The sequence below is a fragment of the Fukomys damarensis genome, unplaced genomic scaffold (assembly GCF_012274545.1).
Source record: "Fukomys damarensis isolate Sample0158 unplaced genomic scaffold, DMR_v1.0_HiC HiC_scaffold_16, whole genome shotgun sequence".
Lineage (NCBI taxonomy): Eukaryota > Metazoa > Chordata > Mammalia > Rodentia > Bathyergidae > Fukomys > Fukomys damarensis.
The window spans coordinates 65,883,831-65,895,957 of NW_022900928.1; the positions used below are offsets into that span (position 1 = coordinate 65,883,831).

The 12,127-nt window shown below is 48.9% G+C and overlaps 2 protein-coding genes across 4 annotated transcripts in view; one reads left to right on the top strand and one right to left on the bottom strand.

Moving 5' to 3' along the window:
- Nucleotides 1-12,127, bottom strand: part of Smim35 (small integral membrane protein 35) — a 91,874-nt gene that overhangs the window by 62,940 nt on the left and 16,807 nt on the right. The window contains exon 1 of one of the 2 annotated variants that reach the window (XM_033764367.1): nt 11,852-12,103. The exons of the other annotated variant lie outside the window; for it this stretch is intronic. Coding sequence (XP_033620258.1) covers nt 11,852-11,858 — 7 coding nt within the window. The 5' untranslated portion in view covers nt 11,859-12,103. Of the gene's footprint in view, nt 1-11,851; nt 12,104-12,127 lie in introns of those variants that run through there. 2 annotated transcript variants of the gene reach the window in all.
- Tmprss4 (transmembrane serine protease 4) overlaps nt 3,930-12,127 on the top strand; it is a 33,531-nt gene continuing 25,333 nt past the window's right edge. For both annotated transcript variants that reach the window (XM_010629359.2, XM_010629361.2), the window contains exon 1: nt 3,930-4,152. In XM_010629359.2, the coding sequence (XP_010627661.1) occupies nt 4,150-4,152 (3 nt within the window). In that variant the 5' untranslated portion in view covers nt 3,930-4,149. The remainder of the gene's footprint in view (nt 4,153-12,127) is intronic.

Genomic DNA, 12,127 nt, shown 5'->3' on the forward strand with positions numbered 1-12,127 from the left:
AAAAAAAAAAAACTTTATCAAATTTCATTTGTTTATCATCTCAAATCTATAGCACAGTTGTGAATAAAGTAGAATCTTCCAGCAATATTGCCTTTCCTGTATCTTTTACGCATGGGGTTGCTGGGGGTAAAATTAAGGATATTCTTGAGAGACAAATGGAAAAAAAAAGTAGCTCAGCACAGTTGAGTGATTGCCTGGCATGCATGAGACCCTGGGTTCAATCCGAGGCATCATCATCATCAAAGTCAGAGGAAAAGAAGTGGGGTAGCTCAATAGGACCAAGTCTGTCTCAAGAGTGAAAGGTGCTGAGTTTGATTCCCAGGTATGGCAGGGAGGAGGAAGGGGGGCTACATTCAGAAATTATCTGAAATTTGTTCCTCACCCAAAGTGGGGGAATAAAGCTACTGAAAAGTTTTTCACCGAGACTGCTACCAAATCACAGAGCAAGGTGCAAACCACCCCTGGGATTCAGGCAGGCCCAGGCAGGGGGCTGGGGCTCCAAGGTGGAATCTCAGAGGTCCCTGGAGGATTGCCAAGGTCATTGCAAACCCTCTCCACCATCCATGCAGGGCCTACCTGTACCTGATGCGTGGAGAAAAGGCCTGGGAGCCCTAGGTTACATAGACCCAGATTCCAACCTTGTCTGAGCCTCAATTTCCTCCTTTGAGAAACAGAGGTAATAGCAGCACCCACATCCCAGGTATCTGGGAGGATGGAATGAATCAGTATGACATCTTTACACAGCCTAGGAGCCTGGCCCATGGGAGCACACATAATGTATGAGCTGCTTTTTACTGTTTGTAGTGTATTTGAAGCGAACACGCTGTCATTCCACCAGGCTTACACCTATCTCCCCCGCTCCCATCCCCAGCCTTACACTATGCACACGTGAAAGGGAATTCTACCCACCTGGCAGGAAGGTCAGTGCCCAGACACCAAAGTGACTAGGGATCAGCCAGGCTTTGACACTCTCAGTTGTCCCCCATTCTGCTGCTTTGGTTCATATGTTTGAGGCTCCATTTGACAGTCTCTGGCCTAAAATATATCTTGGGAGAAGATCTAGGCAGTGAAAACCCACTCCTAAAAGTTGGGGAGCTGACAGCCACACATACACCCCTTCACAGGGAGTAGAGTGCTTCTTCTGTTCCCATGAGAGGGACACTGTGTTCTGCACACCGTTTTCTGTATAGCTGCTCAGCACAGGAGATCCCGGCACTGCCAGCTCCTGCCCACCCTCTGAACCTGTTTCCCTAATCCCTTGGATGGGCCTTGAATCAAAATGTCTGTCTCTGAACTGGATCTCAAGTTACTGTACTTGGGTTCAACAAGAGGAACCATAGGCTGTGCTGACTGGAAGGATCCCTGTGGGGTTCATCTACGTTAAACTCTCACTGTGAATTCAGCTCCAAAAAACGGCAACCTCTACCTGCTCCTAAGCGTGGGAAGAGACCTAGAGCAGTGTTCTCAAGGTGTAAGAGGCATGTGCCTCCTTGCCTGGAGATCTTGTCATGCAAATCCCAATTGTGGATTGTGGGGGAGCTGAGATTCTGCATTTCTAACAAGCTCCCAGGTGACAGGCTTTGGACACACCTTTAGCAGGAGAACCTAGAAGCCTTGCTGTGCCAGAAAGTGCTGGTTTAACAGGGGAAGAGCAGTACAAGGGAGGACTGAAGGCAGGAGTTTTTTCATTTTTTCCAGCCAGTGTCTAGCCATATTGTCTGATCACACTATAGAAAATACCTATTGGGTGGATGGGTGGGTGGGTGGACGGATGCATGGATAGATAGATGGATGGGCAGGCATATACAGATGGGAAAGTGGGTGACTTCTGATATTAATATCAAACTGGTCATGGTGGTACACACCAGTAATCCTAACCTTCTGGGAACCTGAGGCAGGAGAATCATGAATTCAAGGCCAGCCTGGCCTACTCAGCTACTTAGAAGCCAGCCAAACTTGTTATGGAACATAACAAGATTCTGTCTCAAAAGCAAACAAATATCAAATGCATAATCTGAAACAACTGGCAATTAATATAGTCCTATCAATTACATATCTAAGTAAAGGGATAAAAATGAAGGCAAAGGGAAGGAAGGAAAGCAGAGAGAGAGGGAGAGGACAGTAAGAGATGAAAAGTTAGCACGATTTATGGATGCACCCTGTCTCCTCCAGTAGACTACAAGGCCTGTGTAGTCAGGGTCTGTGTCTTTTCTTACCTAATCCTCAGCACTTAGCATAAAAATGGACTCTAGCATGAGCTCAATAAACACACATTTTGGGAAATAAATAGGAATAATAGCTCCATTTACAAAATCTCTTTTAGGTGCCAAACATGTCTCACTGATTAACTCATTTAAACTTTATAACAAACTTTCCAGGTCATTACTATTATTATAATGAGAAATTTATTATAAATAAATGAGAAAGATGAAGCTCAGAAGGATTAAATTAAACGTCCACAGTCACACAAATAATTAATAGTTGAGATTAGGACACAGGATTTCAGGCTACCAGAACCCATGCTCTTACCAAGGGCGATCCAGGTTATGTGAGACTTGAAGCTTATATATGTTGAGGGGCCTTCCCACAAAAAGTATGCCAAGAACTTCTGCAAAAGTTACAGAAACTTACAACTATGAGAACATACTGCTGGGAACTTCCTTACAGCCAGGCAAGGGAGGGGCCCGAAAGCTTGAGATTTGTGGTAGCCCTGCCCCTGATCTCGACCATTTGCTGGAAACAGAAGAAAGGAAGAAGAGAAAAAGTTGTTGGAAAAAGATGGGTCAAAGGAAAGAAAGAGGAAGAAAAAACAGGAGGTGGATAAGTAAACTAGAGAGAAGCAATGATGGTTAGGGCTAGGGGAGCTGAGGCTTCCTCAGGCAAATGAAGGTTCTGGTCTGGCTGCTTGCACCTGGTGCCTGGGAGAAGGTGATCTCTGCCCTCTGCCCTCACAGCCTCTCTACCTGAATCTTGAAGCCCCTTTCCCTGGGTATCCCAGAAGCCTGCCCAGCCTGCCCACATGCTTCCTTCCAACTGGGGTCTGGGGCCAGAGCTGGAGGGAGGACAGCTGAGAAATCATCCTTCCAACCAGCCCCACCCAGCAGCCATCCTACCCAAGCAGCCACCACTTTCATGGTTCACCTGAGCACCAGGTGAGCAAATGGACACCTGTAGGCCAGATAATTATTCTGGCACCTAGAGGAACTAAGCTAAGGAAAGAAAAGCCTGGCCCAGGGTGGCCCACTGGCCTTTCTCCACCCTACTGCTGAAGTCATCCTTAAAAGGGAGAGGCCACCTGGAGCCTGTGCTCTGAAGTCATCTGTTCTAACCTCACAGCACTGCCCCATACCTGCAACTCTAATGACGATTGCCCTGGGCCAAGAGCTGAGGCCCTCTATAATCAGGAGGCTTCCAGCCCACTCAGAGCCAAGTTTGTAAAAAAAAAAAACTGTAACAAGCAATGAGTTCCTGGGAGGAGATGCTGGCCAGTATACTGTGTGTTAGTCCTGTGCTGGACAGCCTGGTTTCTGGCATCCAGGGAAGGGGGTTCCCTTAAGAGAAGAAACCCTCCCCTTCTCCATGAATTTTCCAATTCTGTTACTCCACACATGGTAACAATCCCATTCTGTGAAGCAGCAAATTTGCCATCCCAACCGCAGACTCTTGCAACTTTCTGCAACCACAAAGAAAAGCACCCACACAACGAGAAGTCACGCAACCAGGAGAGACTTCCTTCAACGCCCGGCTGGGTGGAAGCCGTTTAGGCTTGAAACAGTTTAGGCGTGTCACCTGTTCCGAGAAGGCCAAAGGGCTTGTGAATGACTCCAGGTATTTTCCTGCCTCTAAAACGGGTGTCAGGTTACAAGATACATAATCATTCCAGTTTGGCAACTTCACTTGCAGGACTGTCTTAATGACCAGCCCCACAGTCCCCAAATCACTACGGGAATACGGCAGCAGAGCAGTCAGCTAGCCTAAAGGAGAAGATGCTGGTCGTGAGGGACCAAAGCTGATCCCACACTTAGGCCTCCAGGCAGCGCTGCCCAGCTGGCCAGCAGGGCCCGTCCCTGGAGTGGACGTGCTCCTCCAGCCTTTGGTTGCCCATCTCAGCTCCAGGTTGTGGGAAAACTGGACAACCACAGAGCCAGCATGGTGAGTGTGGGCACCCCAGCTGCTAAGGCTAGGGGAGGGTACGCTCCCTATAAAGGACCTTGTAAGCATGCCAAGGGGTCATTTGCTGAGAATTCAGTAACTACTGGTATACCCAGCCCCTCACATGTCTGGCCTCCTCTGTCCCTCCATCACCCACCAAATAAGGTGGCCACAGAAGCCAAGACTGTCCCTTCTGACGACTCTCCCTGAAATCCTGCCTGTCCATTTGCAGAGGCCTGGCCTGTTGGCTAGAGGTTGGTGTTAATTGTTTCAAGGGCAGAAGCTGCTTCGATGTCAGTTACCCACTAGGGTAACTTTGCTATTTCAGGCACAGAGAATCAACTCCACCTTTCAAACTGGACAAGTGAGGTCCAGGGAAAGGAAGAGAGAATAGCTGGGTCTGAGGTGAGACCAGGGAGTCTTCATCCCCCTTCCTTGGCCAAATTGCAGAACTTGCCCAAAATGAAAGCAAAAAGGAAGAGAAGCAAGGGGAGGAGAGGGGAGGGAAGGGAAGGAGCTGTCCAGGGGCAAAGGATGTGAACTGCTGGGCCTTCACAGGACCATCTTTGGACCCTCTGCCTGAGCAATTCCCATCATCCTCTAATGGAAGAGGGTCTGGCAAGGGCAGAGCGAGGGAGGGGCTTCCTGCTTTCTGCTGGAACAGCCTGGACCAAAGCGTCAGCTGCTTGGCTGTGCATTCCCGGAGCACAGAGAGGCACCATCCTCTGGGGCTCGTGGTGAAGCGGGGAGAAGTGCCAACCGGAGCTGTTACTGGCTGGCACTGAGGACATCTGGGTCCCTTCTGAGGGAGTAGCAGACAAGGGAGCAATTTCTGAGACAGATTACAGGAGCAAAACCCATAGAATCAAAGAGCACAAGGCCAGCTGTGCTGTCTTGAGACTTTAATCTTTCTGAGACTCATTTCTCCCTCTGTAAAATGAAAACATAGTGTGATCCGTGGCAGGCCCCAGGCACACACACAGGGTGAGTGGAGATGCTGAGTGGGCTAATATATGTGAGGTCGTATAAACAAGGAAACTGTACAAATGAAAGACCTTGTGACTATAGAGGAATCCACTCCAGGAAATAACAGCTGAGTGTCACTTCTAAACCTGACCCTTGGTCACATACTCGTGGGCGTTGCCATATGAGAGAGGGAAGGCATGTGGGTACACTGTGGTAGAGGGGTCAGGACTGGGGCCCCAAAGGCAGGGCAGCAGCCTGCCCAGTCTGGGGAAGAGGACTGAGGGAGCTTCTGGCCCTATACTAGCCACCAATGCACATGCCTAATAACCCTGTGCATTCCCACTAACAAGGCCAGGATACTCACAGCTCCCAGCCCTGGGGAGAGGTGTAGCTCAGGGCCAGGCCCCTTCCTGGTACAGAGTCCAAGTCCTGCCTGGAGCTACTGTACTCTTAACAATCATTCTTGAACCTATTCACTGGGTGTGCCCAGGGAGAGCTGGAGCTGTGAATGGGTCCAGAGCAGAGGTCAGGGCCATGTCGAGTCCTAAGGGGAATGTGACCCTTCATATTCACTTGGTAGCTGATGCCTGGAGAGAAAACAGGTGCCCATGACTGGGCATCCTGGCCTTAACTTATTGATACCTAGGCGGGCCCAAACATGCCATGAGCTTTGGAAAAGAGTGTTCATACCTGAGTAAAAGAAGGGTATTAACATGTCAGTCTTCACCTTCTAGCTACCCTGGAGGAGCCCTCCCCACTGCCTCTTCCTTTCCTTGTAGCTGGTTTAAACATTGCTTAGGTTTGTCTAGGGTTTAAGGAATGTGTCAAGTTAGTGAGCCAGGTTGCTGGCAGTGGGGGCCTGGGAGGGTCCCCTTCAGATAGAGGCAGAGAGCCCATGAGCCCATAGTCCTGGTGGCTATGGGCTCTGAGTGGAAATTGAGAATGGGGTAATGGAAATGCCTTAGAGAGAGAAGAAAGGAAACTTCTCTCCCTACCTGCCCTCCTCCTCTCTCTACCTGACTGCCTGGGCCTGATGTCATTGTGACCCCCAAAAAAGCTCCAGCCCCAAGCCACCATTTATTCAATCAGCCCCTGCCACTGGCCAACTCTTGATGGGGCAGGAAGGTCATTGCTGATGAACCTATAAATGCCACAGAAGGCTGTTTGTTCTTGAAAGCTCTACAAGGTTCGCCCTCACTGGTCTAGGTTCTGCGCTAGATGTGCTCAAAACAGAGTGTGACAAATAGAATCCAGAGGCAACCACAAAGGGCCTCCAGCACTGAAAAGGGAGTTGAGGAAGTTGTCCCACAAGAGAAAAATCTTTGCACTGCACCTTGAAGAATGAGCCAGCTCTCTCCAGGCAGAGAAGGCAGGGAGGGTGTTCCAGACAGAGGAAACTTTATGGGATCACAAGACAGAGTGGCAGTGTGGGGACAAGGGCCAGCTTGCTATGTGGAACAAAATGTGGGCGGGGGGTAACGGAAGGCAGGGAGGGACAAACACTCATTCGTCACACAAAACAGGTCTAACCAGCAACTGAGAGCAGAGGACCTAGCCTTGTGGGCTTCGGAGAGGGCTGAGATTGAATGTGAGCTGGTGAGAGCACTGCCTGTGGGAGATGAGAAGGGGATTTACTGGGGGGAAGAAAAACACACCATAAACAGGGCTCAGAACAAGCTCCCAAAGTCCCAGAACAAGCCTAGGATGGCAGGAATCAAATGCTTCCAGACCTGAAAATCAGATTTCTCAGGCACCTCTTCTACCTATAACCTTCGGCCTTGCTCAAATGAAAACATCAGCCTTAATCAAATACTTCCAGCTCCCAGTGATTTCCCCAAGCCATGAGTTTCCCAAACTTAAAATGCCACATTTTATAAATCTTTTGCCAGCAGACCGTGAGCTTCTTGTGTCCGGGTCTATGCCTTTTAGCTCCAAATATAGCACAGGCCCAGCAAAGGTGAAACACTTGGTAACTGTACAAATGAATCAATGAATGACAAATGATTCAAGACTGAACCCCCTTGCATTAGCTCCTGATCTATGTGACACTGAAATCATGGTTCACCAAGTCTAATCAGAAAGCATGAGCAACCCTAGCAGAGATGTGACCAAACTGTTTTCATCCCAGGAGTCCAGGGCCAAGGGTGAGAGAAGGACAGGCCTAAGCCTGCCTCAAAAACACAGAGACAGGAAAGAGGAGCCTTTAGCAGAGCCAGTCCCCCTGTGACATGCTGAGCTCTACCGCCAAGCCTGCCACTCTGACTAAGTATCATGACTGCAGCAGGGAAGTGGGTAAACAAGGCTCAAAGTGGCAACACCCTTCCCTACCCCTTGCTCCCAGCTTCCTACTGTAATTGCATGCAACCAGAAACTCCCATACACAGCAGCTGAAAGGAGCACTAGAGGAAGAGGGTGAGAGACTGAGACGGCCCCATTACCAGGGTGGCAGTGCTATCTTCTGTCATAAGGCACCCAGCACATCTGGCTGGCTGGGCTTTGCCTACCAGTAGGGCTGAGCTGATCACCAGAAGTGTTTTTTGATCTCATTTTTTTTTTCATCATATGCTAGCACTTGTTCGTGCATGCCTTCATCAGGGATCCCTGAGCAATCACCATAGAGTAGGTACTGGCAAGACACTAAGATTCAGAGATGAATATGCAAAATCCGTCTCAGTTTTGATGCTTTACAGATGGAGCAGGGACTGGTGAAACAGCTTCCCACAACCCAGGCAGAGCAGAGCACTCATTCACTAATGGATATCAACAAGAAAGATGCAACTGTAGCTGAGGTCAGCCACTTCACCTGCATCCTACTGCTGCCCTGACGCCAGGGACATCACCCACAATCATACCTCCAATCCCCAGAGAGGCTGCTGGGAGGATCTCTCCTGAGGAGGAGGAGCTATTAGTGGTCTTCCAGACAATAATCACAACAGCAGCCCTGTCTTGCCATCAGCCTAATGCAGCAGGAATAGCATTGTGTGGTTTGAGAAGCACTTTTGCATCCAGAGTAAGAAAGACCCCAACTCCCTAAGGCATTGGAGGCATAAAGAGGTTAAGTGACTCGAAAAGGTCCACTCAGCCTAGAAGAGTCACAGCTGAGGCTCCAAATGCTGAAGTTCCCTTATTCTTGTCCAAGATGTAAACCCGGAAGACCAAACCTGAAATTGCCTGAGCAACTGCAGAGCCAAGGGGTCCCATTCCATGTCTTGAAACTGATAAACCCTGCAGCATATTGTGCACAGAGTGATGCTGGTGCATCTGCCAGGGAAGAGGGAAAACAAAGTGGTTTCTATATGGAGCCTCCATCCTTCACTAATCCACCAAAGATCATGGAGAAGAAAGGAAACACACAGATAATAGGAAATCCATAGGTACAATTAAACTTAGACATTCAAGAAAATTACAGCAGAGTTTCATACCCAGAGCTGCTCAACAAAAACACCTAAATTGCCATGAGGTCATTAAGGATAGAAAACTGATTTAGAGAGAGAAACTTTTGAGTGAAGCAAGACTAGTCTTTTTCTGGCAGAGGAGAGAGATGTTCCAGGCTAACCACAAGCTCTCAAATCACAGACACTGAGGAGGAAGTTTAGACATCTATTAGCTCAGTGGTTGTTCCCAATGTGCTCTGGCCTCTGTGCCCACTGAAATCTCATGCAGACCTCCATATGGAAGACTATGGCCCCACTCACCCTGCACTGCCTCCACTCCCAGCACTGAAAGCAGGGGCTCCACCCAAAGCCCAAGGATGCTAGGTCTGCTCTGTCTATTGCTGAAATGTCCTTCACAGCCCAGCCTCTACACACACACCTGCCTTTCCTACAAAGCTCTGATTGTTTGACAGTCTTTCCCCAGCCTCAGGAAAGGATCTAGCGTTACTCCCCTATTCATCCTCAAAATCTTTTCCTGCCTCCCTCCCCACTGAGATGCCCTTGCCCCTAGCTTTTCTGACTTGCATCCTCTGCTCTCTTAGAGAGCCTTCATACAGGTTACATGACATCACTCCAGGGTCCCCTAAATGTCCTGGCCTCTCTCCCAAGACACACTTAGTCCACAGTTTGCTCTTCTGCTGTCAGGCCTCTTGGCCTCCAAAACCACCAAAATAGCTACCATCCTTTCAGGCCCTGTCACAAACACACCACGCTCTCTGTGAAACTCTTTCCCATTAATAATGAATAGCGTTTGAGTACTATGTCAAGCATTTATCAGGTTCTATTATAATGTTGTTATTAATTATTAAGAGGAATAATATATTATATCTACTCCATGGACACAAGATCGTTGCCTCTTACCCAGTACTGTCTCCAGGCCACCTCGACAGTGCCTCATTCAATGAATTAAGTATTATTATTATTCTTACAGTTAATAGTTACTGCACTCCTACTCTGCACCAAGCAGTGTGCTACTTGGTACTCATTAGGAAGAAGACAGTAAAAGTCAATCTCTCTCTTCCTCTCTCTCTCATGAAAGCAAGACTCTCAGTGCTTAGTAACTCACCTAAGGCCTCAGGCCAGTGAGAAACAACAGCAGGATCCAGACCCAGCAGGCAGGATTTCAGGGCCTGTGCTCTATCCACTATCAAACACCCACAAAAACACTAGCAAATGGCATTCCAGTGAGGAAAAACTCTACGAAGCATTCTCAGAGTTGCATGAGTGGGTGGGAAAGTGGGAAAAGAACTTCAGGTTATGCAACCTCAAAGTAATAATGCAGAGAAGTCCCGGAAGCACCGCTGAAGCACTATTTATAGGATCATGAGTTCAGAGTTCCCAGGAGAGCAATCTAGAGTAACTGAGACCTTTGCCAGCAGATTGGCTGCAGCAGCCAAACCAGGTGATTATCGTTGGAGCATCCAGCCCACCCCTGCCCTCCATAAACCCCAGTGCTGTCCCTCTTCAACACCGAGTGGAGTTCTGCTCCCAGCCCCCAGGGTAACTGGAGCCGATGGGACTTGTCCATTTACTAAACTCTATTTCAAGCACTGAGCCAAGAATATCAGATGCATACTCTTATTTAACCTCCACCAATGACCTTTTGAGGTAGATTGCATTCTCCCTATTTTACAGATGAATAAACTGAGACTCAGAAAAAATTTACAAACTTATAAAAGACCGACAACATGACTGAGAAAGGCAGTGTGTCTGCTAAAGAGGAGAAGGCACAGGGGATGATCCCCTTCCAACCAGAGCAGCTTGAGACCCATCAAACCACAAAAAGTAAGCAAGGAGGACCATACAGAAGCCTGTGAGATCAGGAGAGGACCAGATGGGGTTCCGGTGAGCTTGAAAAGGCATGCTGTACCTAGCAGGTGGAGCAACTATATGCAATCACTGCTCGCTACACTCATCTCTAAGGTCAGGTTTTTCACGTCTACATTGCAGAGGGAAACTGAATCCTGGAGATGTTAAACACTCTGCCCCAGGTTGCTCAGCAAAATATATAGAAGAAACCAGAGCCTCCACCACTAAACCTCTTCTTCTCTCCCCACTTCCCTTTCCATTGTCTTAAAGCTTAAGGGACAAGGCAAGACAAGCAAAGATGGCATAAACTCAGTGGAATTATTTTATAAACCTCAAGCTGCATCTCAAATGGCAGCTCCCTGGCTCAGATAAGTTGCAGTATTTAGGGGACTTGGCTCAGCTTTAAGCTCCATCAACACTTCCCAAACAGTGTGATCTGGCCCCTGCCGGCTCTCTTGAGTCCCTTTCTACCACTGGCCAGGCATTAGCCTCAGGTATGCAGACCCTGAGGGGAAGGAAAAGGGGGCTCAGATGCAGCCACCATCCCGGGCAAAGGAAAAGCTGAACAAAGGAGAACAGTAGAGAACTCAGAGGGTGGAGAGAAGGGACTGCTTCCCCTAGGACCAAGAGAAGGATCTCATAGGCATTGTAGAAGCTATTTTGCAGCTCACCACAAGGAAGGAAAGACCCCTGACAGGGACCCTGGGCTGTCTGCAGTTCAGTTCCACCCACTGGGCCTGTACTGATGCCTCACTCCTGCCCTCCTCATTGTCCTGCCATTTGATTTGAGGGGGGAAAGCATAACACGAGAGCCTCAGTTCCTCCATTTGTGAAATAAGAGTAGTTACTTCTTGGGCTGGGGATTTAGCTGAGTGGTTCCAGCCCCTGCCTCGCAAGCACAAGGACCTGAGTTCAATCCCCGGTACCAAAAAAGAAGAAAGAAAGAAAAAAAAAGTAGTTACCTCTCTACCATCTCCCAGGGACCTGCCTAGAGTTAAGAGCTATGCACAAACACAAAGGCTGATTCTTAAATGACAGAGCTGAACGGCAGCCTGGAAGCAGGGTAATGGCAGTCCACCTGACACCACCCACCCGCCCTGGAGCTATTATACCCTGGGATGGGGGCTGCCTGGCTCAAATAGCAGAAAGGTCAGCACCTATGTGGCTTAGAACAAGGCAAATGGTTTCTAATGTAACAGCCAAGATTATACCTAATGGAAAGTATGTAGATGTAGGGATGCTTAAAGCCAAGGCAGAGTTTGCAAGAATGCTTTCTGAATCTCCTTGTGTGGATCCGGGGCTAGGGGACCTACCCACACACAGGGTCACAGATCAGAGGCTCCTTAGAAGCCAGCAAGGTGAGCACCTCTGAGAACCTTCCACACCACTCTACACTGCTGTGTCACAGCCAAGCCAGTCCTAGGAAATGCAGCCCCCTTCCCTGCCCCATGGTCATGCAGCCTTCCATGTCCTCCTCCACATCATCTTACCTGTCATGGCTGAGGCACCCAAGAGATAGGATCCTACTTGCAGCCTGGCAAAGGCATACGACTGCCTATCACTGAAGCTGGTGGAGAGGACAATTTTGGGGGCAGTAAAGTTGGGATGGGATGCAGGTCAGGGCTGCGAGAGTGTGAGGCCACCTAGAGGAGCCCTTGAGCCCCGAACCAGCTATGGTCAAACCCCACTCCGAGCTGACTGTGAGCAGACTTTGAGTCTTTTGTCACACCCAGAGAACGTTCTCCACCCTATCCCCTGGGCTTCCC